Source organism: Corythoichthys intestinalis, chromosome 3 (assembly GCF_030265065.1).
Source record: "Corythoichthys intestinalis isolate RoL2023-P3 chromosome 3, ASM3026506v1, whole genome shotgun sequence".
NCBI classification, from domain to species: domain Eukaryota; kingdom Metazoa; phylum Chordata; class Actinopteri; order Syngnathiformes; family Syngnathidae; genus Corythoichthys; species Corythoichthys intestinalis.
In genome coordinates, this window is record NC_080397.1 from 24,103,975 (window position 1) to 24,120,975 (window position 17,001).

The 17,001-nt window shown below is 39.5% G+C and overlaps 2 protein-coding genes across 8 annotated transcripts in view; both read right to left on the minus strand.

The window, feature by feature from the left end:
• The window catches only part of si:dkeyp-117b11.1 (SH2 domain-containing protein 6), a 150,621-nt gene extending 136,184 nt beyond the window's left edge, over positions 1-14,437 (minus strand). For 2 of the 3 annotated variants that reach the window (XM_057831157.1, XM_057831159.1), the window contains exons 1-4: positions 14,364-14,437; positions 13,145-13,170; positions 13,046-13,074; positions 12,947-12,984 (exon numbers count right to left, since the gene is read on the minus strand). In XM_057831157.1, the coding sequence (XP_057687140.1) occupies positions 12,947-12,984; positions 13,046-13,074; positions 13,145-13,170; positions 14,364-14,372 (102 nt within the window). In that variant the 5' untranslated portion in view covers positions 14,373-14,437. The remainder of the gene's footprint in view (positions 1-12,946; positions 12,985-13,045; positions 13,075-13,144; positions 13,171-14,363) is intronic. The other variant, XM_057831158.1, reaches the window with a different exon arrangement.
• Positions 14,438-15,664: 1,227 nt separating this feature from the next.
• Positions 15,665-17,001, minus strand: part of plat (plasminogen activator, tissue) — a 28,792-nt gene continuing 27,455 nt past the window's right edge. For all 5 annotated transcript variants that reach the window (XM_057831081.1, XM_057831079.1, XM_057831082.1 and 2 more), the window contains 3 exons: positions 16,713-16,853; positions 16,491-16,639; positions 15,665-16,397 (listed from right to left, as the gene is read on the minus strand). In XM_057831081.1, coding sequence (XP_057687064.1) covers positions 16,230-16,397; positions 16,491-16,639; positions 16,713-16,853 — 458 coding nt within the window. In that variant the 3' untranslated portion in view covers positions 15,665-16,229. The remainder of the gene's footprint in view (positions 16,398-16,490; positions 16,640-16,712; positions 16,854-17,001) is intronic.

Genomic DNA, 17,001 nt, shown 5'->3' on the forward strand with positions numbered 1-17,001 from the left:
ACATCCATATAGTCAATTGAATCCAAGTACATTGGCATCAGTAGATTCGACATGCATGGCCGTCAATGGCATCAATGCAATGTAAATTCCATTGGAAATCCCATTGGAAGTGAATGGGACTTTTCCCATTCGAAATGAATGGGATAGTTTTTGGCAAATTTCCGAGGAAGCGTAATTTTTTTCCAAATTCTGTATACAACTTTTATGCCCCTCACCGTCCCGGAATTTTTGATGGCCAAATTATGTGATTTGGTCAAAAATTGTAGGACTAGATACATTTTGAAACTTTTTTTTTTTTCACGGAAAATTGCCGTTTACGGACGAACGGAAAAATTTTCGGGGCCATTTGTAAAGTTTCCTGTGTCACGCGAAAATTCCGGTCGTGCCGATACTTGAACGGTGCCGATCGGTCTAACGGTTCGGGCTGTGAAGCGCGCGTTTTTTTTCCATTCAAAATGAATAGGAAAGTTTTTGGCAAATTTCCGGCGAACCGTAAATTTTTGCCAAATTCTGTATACAACTTTTATGCCCCTCACCGTCCCGGAATTTTTGATGCCCAAATTATGTGATTTGGTCAAAAATTGTAGGACTAGATACATTTTGAAACTTTTTTTATTTTTCGGAAAATTGCCGTTTACGGGCGAACGGAAAATTTTTCGTGGCGGTTTGAAAAATTCCCATCGTCACGCGAAAAATCCGGTCGTGCCGATACTTCAACGGTGCCGATCGGTGCTACGGTTTGGGCTGTGCGTTGGCTCAAAAAAACGCGGAGAATTATTGAATAATAATAATAATAATAATAATAATAATAATAATAAAGTTGCACAATAACAATACCTTGTTCTTTCCCTTGGAAAGACCAAGGTAATTTCGGGAGAAATTACACACCTTGGTCTTTCCTCTGTGGAGATACAAATCTTAGCCCCACTCAGGTCTATCAATAGAATGGACCATAATGCCAGTCATTGGCACTAAACAAAGTTAAAGCCATTAGAAAAGATTGGGAGAATTGGACGTCCATGTCCGTCAATGGCAGCACCCTCCATAATTGTTAATGGAATCGGGGAAGTTTGGGGGACACGTCCTATTGATATCTAGTCATTTTCTGTTGATTTGGGAAAAAAAAAAAAAATCTCATTGAAAATGAATGGGAAAAATTTTGGACGTCCATGGACGTCAATGGTATCAACTTACATAAGCGTCAATGGAATCCAAGTACATTGGCATCAATAAAATGAACAAACATGAAGAAATGCCATTGGAAATGAATGGGAAGTTTGGACGTCCATGAACGTCAATGGTATCACCCTCCATAAGCGGCAATGCAATCGGGGACATTTGGGGGACACGTCCTAATGATATCTAGTCATTTTCTGTTGATTTGGGAAAAAAAAAAAAATCCCATTGAAAATGAATGGGAAAATTTTTGGACGTCCATGGACGTCAATGGTATCAACTTACATAAGCGTCAATGGAATCCAAGTACATTGGCATCAATAGAATGAACAAACATGAAGAAATGCCATTGGAAATTAATGGGAAGTTTGGACGTCCCTGGACGTCAATGGCATCACCCTCCATAAGCAGCAATGCAATCGGGGACATTTGGGGGACACGTCCTAATGATATCTAGTCATTTTCTGTTGATTTGGGGAAAAAAAAAAAATTCCCATTGAAAATGAATGGGAAAAATTTTGGACGTCCATGGACGTCAATGGTATCAACTTACATAACCGTCAATGGAATCCAAGTACATTGGCATCAAAAGAATGAACAAACATGAAGAAATGCCATTGGAAATGAATGGGAAGTTTGGACGTCCCTGGACGTCAATGGCATCACCCTCCATAAGCAGCAATGCAATCGGGGACATTTGGGGGACAGGTCCTATTGATATCTAGTCATTTTCTGTTGATTTGGGGAAAAAAAAAAATTTCCCATTGAAAATGAATGGGTAAAATTTTGGACGTCCATGGACGTCAATGGCAGCACCCCCCATAAGCGTCAATGGAATTGGGGACGTTTGGGATATACGTCCTATTGATATCTGGTCATTTTCTGTTGATTTGGAGAAATGTAGTTTTTTCCCCATTGAAAATGAATGGGAAAAATTTTGGACGTCCATGTAAGTCAATGGCGGCACCCTTCATAAGCGTCAATGGAATTGGGGAAGTTTGGGGGACACGTCCTATTGATATCTGGTCATTTTCTGTTGATTTGGGGTAATTTTGTTTTTTCCCCATTGAAAATGAATGGGAAAAATTTTGGACGTCCATGGCAGTCAATGGCATCGACATCTATATAGTCAGTTGAATCCAAGTACATTGGCATCAGTAGATTCGACATGCATGGCCGTCAATGGCATCAATGCAATGTAAATTCCATTGGAAATCCCATTGGAAGTGAATGGGACTTTTCCCATTCGAAATGAATGGGATAGTTTTTGGCAAATTTCCGAGGAAGCGTAATTTTTTCCCAAATTCTGTATACAACTTTAATGCCCCTCACCGTCCCGGAATTTTTGATGCCCAAATTATTTGATTTGGTCAAAAATTGTAGGACTAGATACATTTTGAAACTTTTTTTTTTTTCACGGAAAATTGCCGTTTACGGACGAACGGAAAAATTTTCGGGGCCATTTGTAAAGTTTCCTGTGTCACGCAAAAATTCCGGTCGTGCCGATACTTGAACGGTGCCGATCGGTCTAACGGTTCGGGCTGTGAAGCGCGCGTTTTGTTTTCCATTCAAAATGAATAGGAAAGTTTTTGGCAAATTTCCGGGGAACCGTAAATTTTTGCCAAATTCTGTATACAACTTTTATGCCCCTCACCGTCCCGGAATTTTTGATACCCAAATTATGTGATTTGGTCAAAAATTGTAGGACTAGATACATTTTTAAACTTTTTTTTTTTTTCGGAAAATTGCCGTTTACGGGCGAACGGAAAATTTTTCGTGGCGTTTTGAAAAATTCCCATCGTCACGCGAAAATTCCGGTCATGCCGATACTTGAACGGTGCCGATCGGGGCTACGGTTTAGGCTGTGCGTTGGCTCAAAAAAACGCGGAGAATAAGATGAATAAATAATAATAATAATAATAATAAGTACAATAAAGTTGTAGAATATCATTACCTTGTTCTTTCCTTTGGAAAGACCAAGGTAATAAAGTTGCACAATAACAATACCTTGTTCTTTCTTTCAGAAAGACCAAGGTAATAATAATAAGTACAATAAAGTTGTAGAATATCATTACCTTGTTCTTTCCTTTGGAAAGACCAAGGTAATAATAATAATAATAATAAAGTTGCACAATAACAATACCTTGTTCTTTCTTTCAGAAAGACCAAGGTAATAAAGAATAATAATAAAGAAGTACAATAAAGTTGTACAACAACATAACCTTGTTCTTTCCCTTGGAAAGACCAAGGTAATAAATAATAATAATAATAAGACGAATAAAGTTGCACAATAACAATACCTTGTTCTTTCCCTTGGAAAGACCAAGGTAACTAGAAACTGCAATTTCGGGAGAAATTACACCTTGGTCTTTCCTCTGTGGAGATACAAATCTTAGCCCCACTCAGGTCTATCAATAGAATGGACCATAATGCCAGTCAATGGCACTCAACAAAGTAAAAGCCATTAGAAAAGATTGGGAGAATTGGACGTCCATGTCCGTCTATGGCAGCACCCTCCATAAGCGTCAATGTAATTGGGGAAGTTTGGGGGACACGTCCTATTGATATCTAGGCATTATCTGTTGATTTGGAGGAGAAAAAAAAAATTCCCATTGAAAATGAATGGGAAAATTTTTGGACGTCCATGGACGTCAATGGTATCATCTTACATAGGCGTCAATGGAAACCTAGTACATTTGCATCAATAAAATGAAAAAACATAATTAAATGCCATTAGAAATGAATGGGAAATTTGGACATCCATGGATGTCAATGGCATGACCCTCTATAAGCGTAAATAGATTTGGGGAAGTTGGGGGGACACGTCCTATTGATATGTAGTCATTTTCTTTTGATTTTGGGAAAAAAAAAAAAAAATCCCATTGAAAATGAATGGGAAAAAATTTGGACGTCCATAGACGTCAATGGCAGCACCCCCCATAAGCGTCAATGGAAGCAGGGAAGTTTGGGGGACATGTCCTATTGATATCTGGTCATTTTCTGTTGATTTGGTGAAATTTTGTTTTTTCCCCATTGAAAATGAATGGGAAAATTTTTGGACGTCCATGGACGTCAATGGCATCGACATCCATATAGTCAATAGGATCCAAGTACATTGGCATCAGTAGATTCGACATGCATGGCCGTCAATGGCATCAATGCAATGTAAATTCCATTGAAATCCCATTGTAAGTGAATGGGAACTTTTCCCATTAGAAATGAATGGGAGAGTTTTTGGCAAATTTCCGGGGAACCGTAAGTTTTTTCCAAATTCTGTATACAACTTTTATGCCCCTCACCGTCCCGGAATTTTTGATACCCAAATTATGTGATTTGGTCAAAATTTGTAGGACTAGATACATTTTGAAACTTTTTTATTTTTTCGGAAAATTGCCGTTTACGGGCGAACGGAAAATTTTTCGTGGCGGTTTGAAAAATTCCCATCGTCACGCGAAAAATCCGGTCGTTCCGATACTTCAACGGTGCCGATCGGTGCTACGGTTTGGGCTGTGCGTTGGCTCAAAAAAACGCGGAGAATAAGATGAATAATAATAAGAACAATAAAGTTTTACAACAACATAACCTTGTTCTTTCCTTCGGAAAGACCAAGGTAATAATAATTATTATAATAATAAAGTTGCACAATAACAATACCTTGTTCTTTCCCTTGGAAAGACCAAGGTAATAAGAACAATAAAGTTTTACAACAACATAACCTTGTTCTTTCCTTCGGAAAGACCAAGGTAATAATAATAAAGTTGTAGAATAACATAACCTTGTTCTTTCCTTTGGAAAGACCAAGGTAATAATAAAGTTGTAGAATAACATAACCTTGTTCTTTCCTTTGGAAAGACCAAGGTAACTAGAAACTGCAATTTCGGGAGAAATTACACCTTGGTCTTTCCTCTGTGGAGATACAAATCTTAGCCCCACTCAGGTCTATCAATAGAATGGACCATAATGCCAGTCAATGGCACTAAACAAAGTAAAAGCCATTAGAAAAGATTGGGAGAATTGGACGTCCATGGCCGTCAATGGCGGCACCCTTCATAAGCGTCAATGGAATTGGAGAAGTTTGGGGGACACGTCCTATTGATATCTGGTCATTTTTTGTTGATTTGGGGAAAAAAAAAAAATTCCCATTGAAAATGAATGGGAAAAATTTTGGACGTCCATGGACGTCAATGGTATCAACTTACATAAGCGTCAATGGATACCAAGTACATTGGCATCAATAGAATGAACAAACATGAAGAAATGCCATTGGAAATTAATGGGAAGTTTGGACGTCCGTGGACGTCAATGGCATCACCCTCCATAAGAGGCAATGCAATCGGGGACATTTGGGGGACACGTCCTATTGATATCTAGTCATTTTCTGTTGATTTGGGGGGGAAAAAAAAATTCCCATTGAAAATGAATGGGAAAATTTTTGGACGTCCATGGACGTCAATGGTATCAACTTACATAAGCGTCAATGGAATCCAAGTACATTGGCATCCATAGAATGAACAAACATGAAGAAATGCCATTGGGATTTAATGGGAAGTTTGGACGTCCATGAACGTCAATGGCATCACCCTCAATAAGCGGCAATGCAATCGGGGATATTTGGGGGACACGTCCTAATGATATCTAGTCATTTTCTGTTGATTTGGGGGGAAAAAAAAATTCCCATTGAAAATGAATGGGAAAAATTTTGGACGTCCATGGACGTCAATGGTATCAATTTACATAAGCGTCAATGGAATCCAAGTACATTGGCATCAATAGAATGAACAAACATGAAGAAATGCCATTGGAAATGAATGGGAAGTTTGGACGTCCGTGGACGTCAATGGCATCACCCTCCATAAGAGGCAATGCAATCGGGGACATTTGGGGGACACGTCCTATTGATATCTAGTCATTTTCTGTTGATTTGGGGGAGAAAAAAAAAATTCCCATTGAAAATGAATGGGAAAATTTTTGGACGTCCATGGACGTCAATGGTATCAACTTACATAAGCGTCAATGGAATCCAAGTACATTGGCATCAATAGAATGAACAAACATGAAGAAATGCCATTGGGATTTAATGGGAAGTTTGGACGTCCATGAACGTCAATGGCATCACCCTCCATAAGCGGCAATGCAATCGGGGACATTTGGGGGACACGTCCTAATGATATCTAGTCATTTTCTGTTGATTTGGGGGGGGGGGGGGAAATTCCCATTGAAAATGAATGGGAAAAATTTTGGACGTCCATGGACGTCAATGGTATCAATTTACATAAGCGTCAATGGAATCCAAGTACATTGGCATCAATAGAATGAACAAACATGAAGAAATGCCATTGGGATTTAATGGGAAGTTTGGACGTCCATGAACGTCAATGGCATCACCCTCAATAAGCGGCAATGCAATCGGGGATATTTGGGGGACACGTCCTAATGATATCTAGTCATTTTCTGTTGATTTGGGGGGAAAAAAAAATTCCCATTGAAAATGAATGGGAAAAATTTTGGACGTCCATGGACGTCAATGGTATCAATTTACATAAGCGTCAATGGAATCCAAGTACATTGGCATCAATAGAATGAACAAACATGAAGAAATGCCATTGGAAATGAATGGGAAGTTTGGACGTCCGTGGACGTCAATGGCATCACCCTCCATAAGAGGCAATGCAATCGGGGACATTTGGGGGACACGTCCTATTGATATCTAGTCATTTTCTGTTGATTTGGGGGAGAAAAAAAAAATTCCCATTGAAAATGAATGGGAAAATTTTTGGACGTCCATGGACGTCAATGGTATCAACTTACATAAGCGTCAATGGAATCCAAGTACATTGGCATCAATAGAATGAACAAACATGAAGAAATGCCATTGGGATTTAATGGGAAGTTTGGACGTCCATGAACGTCAATGGCATCACCCTCCATAAGCGGCAATGCAATCGGGGACATTTGGGGGACACGTCCTAATGATATCTAGTCATTTTCTGTTGATTTGGGGGGGGGGGGGGAAATTCCCATTGAAAATGAATGGGAAAAATTTTGGACGTCCATGGACGTCAATGGTATCAATTTACATAAGCGTCAATGGAATCCAAGTACATTGGCATCAATAGAATGAACAAACATGAAGAAATGCCATTGGAAATGAATGTGAAGTTTGGACGTCCATGAACGTCAATGGCATCACCCTCCATAAGAGGCAATGCAATCGGGGACATTTGGGCGACACCTCCTATTGATATCTAGTCATTTTCTGTTGATTTGGGGAAAAAAAAAAAATTTCCCATTGAAAATGAATGGGAAAAATTTTGGACATCCATGGACGTCAATGGTATCAACTTACATAAGCGTCAATGGAATCCAAGTTCATTGGCATCAATAGAATGAACAAACATGAAGAAATGCCATTGGAAATGAATGGGAAGTTTGGACGTCCATGGACGTCAATGGAATCACCCTCCATAAGCGGCAATGCAATCGGGGACATTTGGGGGACACGTCCTAATGATATCTAGTCATTTTCTGTTGATTTGGGGGAAAAAAAAAATTTCCCATTGAAAATGAATGGGAAAATTTTTGGACGTCCATGGACGTCAATGGCAGCACCCCCCATAAGCGTCAATGGAGTTGGGGACGTTTGGGGTATACATCCTATTAATATCTGGTCATTTTCTGTTGATTTGGGGAAATTTAGTTTTTTCCCCATTGAAAATGAATGGGGAAAATTTTGGACGTCCATGGACGACAATGGCAGCACCCCCTATAAGCCTCAATGGAGTTGGGGACGTTTGGGGGACACGTCCTATTGATATCTAGTCATTTTCTGTTGATTTGGGGAAATGTAGTTTTTTCCCCATTGAAAATGAATGGGAAAAATTTTGGACGTCCATGGACGTCAATGGCAGCACCCCCCATAAGCGTCAATGGAGTTGGGGACGTTTGGGGTATACGTCCTATTAATATCTGGTCATTTTCTGTTGATTTGGGGAAATTTAATTTTTTCCCCATTGAAAATGAATGGGAAAAATTTTGGACGTCCATGGCCGTCAATGGCATCGACATCCATATAGTCAATCGGATCCAAGAACATTGGCATCAATATATTCGACATGCATGGCCGTCAATGGCATCAATGCAATGTAAATTCCATTGAAATCCCATTGTAAGTGAATGGGAACTTTTCCCATTAGAAATGAATGGGAGAGTTTTTGGCAAATTTCCGGGGAACCGTAAATTTTTTCCAAATTCTGTATACAACTTTTATGCCCCTCACCGTCCCGGAATTTTTGATACCCAAATTATGTGATTTGGTCAAAAATTGTAGGACTAGATACATTTTGAAAAAAAAAAAAAAATCTGGAAAATTGCCGTTTGGGGGAAAACGGAAAATTTTTCGGGGCCCTTTTTAAAAAAGCCATCGTCGCGCAAAAATTCCGGACGTTTCGATATCCGAACGGTGCCGATCGGTGCAGCGGTTCGGGCTGTGCGGCGCGCCGAAAAAACGCGGAGAATAAGATGAATAATAACTAGAAACTGCAATTTCGGGAGAAATTACACCTTGGTCTTTCCTCTGTGGAGATACAAATCTTAGCCCCACTCAGGTCTATCAATAAAATGGACCATAATGCCAGTCAATGGCACTAAACAAAGTAAAAGCCATTAGAAATCAATGGGAGAATTGGACGTCCATGGACGTCAATGGTATCAACTTACATAAGCGTCAATGGAATCCAAGTACATTGGCATCAATAGAATGAACAAACATGAAGAAATTACATTGGAAATGAATGGGAAGTTTGGACGTCCATGGACGTCAATGGCATCACCCTCCATAAGCAGCAATGCAATCGGGGACATTTGGGGGACACGTCCTAATGATATCTAGTCATTTTCTGTTGATTTGGGGAGAAAAAAAAAATTCCCATTGAAAATGAATGGGAAAAATTTTGGACGTCCATGGACGTCAATGGTATCAACTTACATAAGCGTCAATGGAATCCAAGTACATTGGCATCAATAGAATGAACAAACATGAAGAAATGCCATTGGGATTTAATGGGAAGTTTGGACGTCCATGAACGTCAATGGCATCACCCTCCATAAGCGGCAATGCAATCGGGGACATTTGGGGGACACGTCCTAATGATATCTAGTCATTTTCTGTTGATTTGGGGAAAAAAAAAAATTCCCATTGAAAATGAATGGAAAAAATTTTGGACGTCCATGGACGTCAATGGTATCAACTTACATAAGCGTCAATGGAATCCAAGTACATTGGCATCAATAGAATGAACAAACATGAAGAAATGCCATTAGAAATTAATGGGAAGTTTGGACGTCCGTGGACGTCAATGGCATCACCCTCCATAAGCAGCAATGCAATCGGGCACATTTGGGTGAAACGTCCTATTGATATCTAGTCATTTTCTGTTGATTTGGGGAAAAAAAAAAATTCCCATTGAAAATGAATGGGAAAAATTTTGGACGTCCATGGACGTCAATGGTATCAACTTACATAAGCGTCAATGGAATCCAAGTACATTGGCATCAATAGAATGAACAAACATGAAGAAATGCCATTGGAAATGAATGGGAAGTTTGAACGTCCCAGGACGTCAATGGCATCACCCTCCATAAGCAGCAATGCAATCGGGGACATTTGGGGGACACGTCCTATTGATATCTAGTCATTTTCTGTTGATTTGGGGAAAAAAAAAAAATTCCCATTGAAAATGAATGGGTAAAATTTTGGACGTCCATGGACGTCAATGGCAGCACCCCCCATAAGCGTCAATGGAGTTGGGGACGTTTGGGGTATACGTCCTATTGATATCTGGTCAGTTTCTGTTGATTTTGAGAAATGTAGTTTTTTCCCCATTGAAAATGAATGGGAAAAATTTTGGACGTCCATGGACGTCAATGGCAGCACCCCCTATAAGCGTCAATGGAGTTGGGGACGTTTGGGGGACACGTCCTATTGATATCTGGTCATTTTCTGTTGATTTGGGGAAATGTAGTTTTTTCCCCATTGAAAATGAATGGGAAAAATTTTGGACGTCCATGGCCGTCAATGGCATCGACATCCATATAGTCAATTGAATCCAAGAACATTGGCATCAATAGATTCGACATGCATGGCCGTCAATGGCAATGCAATGTAAAGTCCATTGGAAATCCTATTGAAAGTGAATGGGAACTTTTCCCATTAGAAATGAATGGGATAGTTTTTGGCAAATATCCGGGGAACCGTAAATTTTTTCCAAATTCTGTATACAACTTTTATGCCCCTCACCGTCCCGGAATTTTTGATGCCCAAATTATGTGATTTGGTCAAAAATTGTAGGACTAGATACATTTTGAAACTTTTTTTTTTTTCACGGAAAATTTCCGTTTACGGACGAACGGAAAAATTTTCGGGGCCATTTGTAAATTTTCCTGTGTCACGCGAAAATTCCGGTCGTGCCGATACTTGAACGGTGCCGATCGGTCTAACGGTTCGGGCTGTGAAGCGCGCGTTTTTTTTCCATTCAAAATGAATAGGAAAGTTTTTGGCAAATTTCCGGGGAACCGTAAATTTTTGCCAAATTCTGTATACAACTTTTATGCCCCTCACCGTCCCGGAATTTTTGATGCCCAAATTATGTGATTTGGTCAAAAATTGTAGGACTAGATACATTTTGAAACTTTTTTTTTTTTTCGGAAAATTGCCGTTTACGGGCGAACGGAAAATTTTTCGGGGCCGTTTGAAAAATTCCCATCGTCGCGCGAAAATTCCGGTCGTGCCGATACTTGAACGGTACCGATCGGAGGTACGGTTCGGGCTGTGCGGCGCGCCGAAAAAAACGTCAACAATTATTGACCTATAATAATAATAAATAAAAAAAAGTACAATAAAGTTGTACAACAACATAACCTTGTTCTTTCCCTTGGAAAGACCAAGGTAATAATAAAAATAAAAATAAGTACGATAAAGTTGTACAACAACATAACCTTGTTCTTTCCCTTGGAAAGACCAAGGTAATAAAGTTGTAGAATAACATAACCTTGTTCTTTCCTTCAGAAAGACCAAGGTAATAATGCAAACTAGTTAAACTTGAGAGTAGCTGAGATCTGTCATGACAGAACATCGCTTCAATGATATCTGGCGCCATCTAGCGTCATTAATGGATATAACGTCTAGACCGCGGATTTAAGACAACCCCCACTTTTTCAGTCTTATTTCAATGCAAAAAACACAGTTTTATATTCGGGCCAATACGGTAGTACTACTGCTACTACTAATAGTAGTTGTTGTATACTGCTTCTGTAAATATAAGTGCATAGACTTCATAATGATATTGACAGTACAGAATCCCCAGACACTGCGCCACGCCTTCTAGCAGGGGGCCGTTGTCCCACACTCCGCTTTAGTCGGTCAAAGTCTGTATTCGCAAACACATGCAGCAATCCAACGCCGGATTTAGGTTGAAAAGGTACGAGAGCTGTACCGCATAGAAACAGGAAGGGTTGTCTCAGGAGTGATTTGTTCGAGGATTCAGGGGAATTATTATATTTTTCGTACTATGCATGCATCTTGAAAAGTTGTGAAAAAAATCAATGGGAGAAATTAACCGCTACGGCATTGGCGTCATAATTCGCAATATTATATTGAGACTGTTTCACGTTCATATCTATAAATAATTCAGGGATTTAAGCATTTATTCACAAGAATTTTCAATGTAAAATGCTCTTTGTGGTGATAAGGTGGCGCCACAGTGACTTGAAGACTAGCAGCACATTCGACAGATTTACGTAAAATAAATGCTAACTGCCCGGTTCTTTGCTCTTTTAACAAAGAATCAGGACTGTTTTACATCCATATATATAGAGAAGTCAGGGATTTACGCATCTATTCACAAGAATTTTCAACGTAAAAAGCTCTTTGTGGTGATAACGCGGCACCACAATGGCTTAAAGACTAGCAGCACATTCAACATATTTACGTAAAATTAATGCTAGCTGCCTTTTGACCTAACCAATTCAACACTCAAATCAATATGAAAAATTGATATTTTGACACTGGTCATATCCTTCATATTATGTTGATGGGACATGGGGCGCGGGGCCAATTAACAGGGGGGCTATCTCCGTCAAAGCTGACCGAGTGGAATCACAGAGAGAGAGCTTTTTATGTTGAAAATTGTTGTGAATAAATGCTTAAATCCTTGGCGTGATAGAATATGAATCAATTTTGAGCATCATGATTAACGTTCGACCAATATATTGGCAAGCCGATATATGGACTTTTCTCAAGATCGGCCATCAGCCAATATATAGCCGATAACTTATTTCCAGTGTTCAAGTGATGATCTTTCTTATGAAAGTCGACCGATATATCGGCCAGCATATACAGTATACTATCGGGCCAATATTTGGACTTTTTTCAAGATCGGATGATACCCGCGGAATAATGGAAAATGTAACAGGATAAATGTGATGTTCACATTGTGAGTTTGATCCACTTAGTGGCCAGTGCTACCAAATGAAGTAGTAAAAGAAATAATTAACGTCTATTAAATGCATTTATACAACAAGTGTTTCAATTACCTTGCTTAAAAAAACTATATTGCCCTCACATATCGGCTTACAAAATCGTTTTAATGTTGTTGTTTTTTTATCAGCATCAACCTTTGATGGGTTGAATCTCAATATCGGTCGACCTCTAGTCTTAATGTAATATTGTGGAGACTAAATCTGTAAAGGAGCATATCTGACACAATTTACTTACACCTGCATGTCGTCTCCACCTGAGGTCTTCAGTTTTGCCTGAAACCATGATGAAGTTAATTGTGCAGTACAGATACAAACCTATAATAAGTGACATCACCTGTCCTTCGCGGTGGTGCCGGCGGGCCGCTGCATGGAGCAAAAAGAGACTTACCTCAACGCATCCGACATGTAAGACATTTTAAGTCTTTTTACTCACATGTTCTTCAGTTTGCCAAACAAGCTCTATGAGAACCAGAAACATTTTTGGATATTTCAGTACAGGTCTGAATTTACTGACTTGTCAAACATTATGATTCAGTCATGAGTCTCCAGGATGGATAAAGATGCTTTGTTCAAGCTGTCAGAGTTTTTGGCCACTGTATAGTAGCTGAGATGCCACAGGTGTGAAATGTCATGAAAGAGTTGACATAGTGCAAATGATTAAAGAAGGACAAGCGGTTGATTTTTCTTCTATGTGAATACAATGGTATGCACTCTTTTAACCAAGACAATGGTGCTTTTCATGATAAAAATAAACCAGGAAGCAACAGGTAGGAAATGAGAGAAAGGTTATCTCGACTCAGTCTTGCTCATTTGAAAATGATTGGATAAGGAAATTTGTTAGCAAAATTGCATGTTTTGTACACAGAAATAATCCATTTAACCCTTTCATGCAAAAATTGCAACTTCGTAAAAAAAAAAAAAAAAAAAAATCTTTATAGGGCACTCATTTAACTCATTTGCTGTCATTGACGGCACTCCTCCCTGGCAAAATGGATTGGACGTCTTTGTCATCAATGGCACTGAAAGATGAGCATTCATGGCCAGTCCGCCCAGTTTTAAGGAAACAAACGAGTTGAAATGAGTTAAATTCTTTGGGGGGGGGAAAATCTACTTTTGATTGTTACTGCTTACTGGGGGCTGTAACCAGAGTGTATTTCTGTAGTTATTATTTTAATACCATTAATTTAGCCTTTGGTCAGATTGTATTAATTTATAAATGTATTCATTATTATATACATAATAATTAATATTTATATGAAAAACTATACTTTGTGCCCTATGAAGGAGGAAATGGAAATCAAAACCCTTATAATAAAGTAAACCTGATTCGTTGAAATTATTCTCTTTGCATATAAGCGAGAATGACTTTGTCTACTTCACACCAGCTACATTGTTATTTTTTTCATTTTTTAAAACATATTTTAAATAATTTGAGTTTATAATCCTGTCTGATGTTTACAATTTCCATATAAGATTACCGTACTGCATCTTTTTATCCTTAAATTTGATCAACTGCGGCATGATTTTGATCGGTTTGATACAATGGTTTTTCGAAAAGTAATGAGAAGCTTAAAAGGAAAAACAGTTCACTGATACAAGCTTTGAAATGAAATGATTTAGACTAACATATTGTATTTCAAGTAATACATTACCATTTTCATGATTTATGATGAAGTCAGACGGCTCAAAAGATGAAGAAATGGATGTCTTTGTTTGCTGTCCCACATGCAAATGCACTCATGCGACGAGAGCACACACATTTTATGGGTGACTGTCCTAGTTCCACTCATTTGCATTTCCCTATACCTGCTATGGACAGACGCCACCCACCGCCAGATATAGAAATCACTGTACAAAGTGCTTTACACAGTATAGAGGAAGCAACTGTGGTTGGTCATAAAGTGCTGTATGAAATTAAATATGATAACAGATTTTGCCAATACTTCATTGGAAGTGCATTTTTTACAGGAATGTTCAAGCACAGGTTTTTCTTAAATTCAAAAATGAAAATTGAAAAATGAAATGTTTTGTCTAAAATACACTTAATTTCCTCATTAAAAGAGAAGGAAAGAACATCACTAACAGCTTTTTTTAAAATGAAATGATGTTTTGCGAGTGTGATGAGAAGAGCCATCATCAGTGCTTAATTTCTAAATCATAAGGTGCCGGAACACAAAGTACATATGACATACAGCGCAGGGATGACGAGACGGGCATAGGTCCTGGAACACACAGAGAAAATGGGGAAAACAATCATGCCCACTTGCCATGCTGTGTGACTTACAAGCCTCAGTTTCGGATAATATCCATGGTATAAATGTTATGACAACAATTTACAATTATTTAGGCTATACTCTGCACAGCACGGGCAATTGGCCACATAACCACAGGTGGGACTTACAGTACACAGTCAGCAATTAGTTTCTCAACAGGTCTAACTTATAAAACATAAAATAAAATCTGAGATTACAATACATAACACAGCCCCCCCCCTTCTCTGGCCCCAAAGTTCCCACCGCCTTACAAATTGTGCAGCCCAAACCTGAATTTCACATAAGGGCTGCTTTTTGTTTAGTTAATAAAAGTCTCCATGCAACAGCCATCCGAGGCGTCTCTGTGTTTTTATATACTAGACCACCTCCCCGAAGGAAGAACCGGACATAGGAGCGACGACGAACAAGCCACGGAAATCGCCGATCCACATATTGTTATTATTTTCTATGCATGAGAGGTGCCGGATCTGCCCAAATAAGTTCCGGAACATAGGGAGGCCAAAATCAAGAGGTGCCGGATCTTATTCCGGCAGGAACCGGCACAAATTATCTCCTGGCCATCATCCAATCAACAACCCTATATTTTTATGCGAACCTATGCCCTTGGTATCCATGCACAGTATTTGTGTATGGGTGATTTGGGAAATCTATTTACACCAACAATATAAACACAAAGCACAATATTCTCTGAATATTTATTGCATTTTATTTGACATGATTATATGAAAATTTATCTACATTACATGTATGGTAGGTTTCTATAAAATACACATAAATATTAAATAAGTAAAAAAAGATTGGGAAAACAGTTTTATGGCTAACACAAATAATTTGTATGGTGACAAACAGGTAACAAAAAACATTTAGAAATGTAATAATAGACATTATTCTGTACATGCTGGTGTACATATGCTTGGCTCTCCCCCATGTGTCCATGTTGTGTATCCCCAAATAAAAAAGTGAAAGTTGGCAGTATCTGAACCAGCAGATTTTTCCGTAGCATGTTAGACATACAAGTCTGTTGAGCCTTTTGCAGTGCAAGTGCTGCCAGCCACTGTCGTCCTCTCCACTGTAACCTCATCCACATCGGGCCCTCAAAAGCAGGAAGTGAAGATCAGGGAGCTACGGTGAGTGTTAAGCGCTCGTGACAGAAGTTCCTCTCGGTACTTCAAATTCTCAAAACAGTACTGGTTTCAAACAGCCACCATTTGCATTTAGAAACGACGCACGTAGTCATCTTAGTGCTCAGACCGGGTTGGCGGCCATTTTGCTTTGGATCCAGTTGATGTAACGGGTGACACGCGTATAAACGCCAGGCTTATCCCTCTGCCCGCACCCGTCGCCCCAGCTGATGACACCCATTAGTGTCATTTTGTCGTTGGTGCGGCAGACCAGAGGACCACCGGAGTCTCCCTGAAAGGCCGTGCAAAAAAATGTTATAAGAAAGATCAAATACGAGTCCATTTTGCTGATGACAAACATATAGACTACTAACGCGGGTCTCACCTTGCAGGCGTCATCCAGGCCTCTGGTGTCACCAGCGCACAGCATGTTGACAGTGACCGTACGCCCAGACAGCACATCAGGGACACAACGCTCTCTTGGCCACAGGCGAACAAAACCCCTCTTGACACGCTCGGAATACTGGGCAGAAACTGTAGAAGACAATGTGCAAGTTGATTATCAGCGTGCCGTAGTCAAGTGAATGTCAGAGAAGGGTTTGCATACATTCAGAGTCTTTCCCGTATCCCGAGATCTCACACTCGGTCCAGTCAGGCAGCACAAGGCCCGCTTCGGGAAGACACGCGGGGAGAACCTCTGGAGAGTCGATGGCACACATGCCGAAGTCTGACTTGAGCTTCAACAGAGCTGTGGAAAATATTGATTTGACAAAGTCAAGGCGGGTGCTACAGTCACACTAATTTCCAATGTAGTAGCGCGTTTCATCTACTCTGTTACATTTACATGATTAACTTTTTGAGAAAAATGTACTTCTAAGAGTAGTTTGACCATGCTA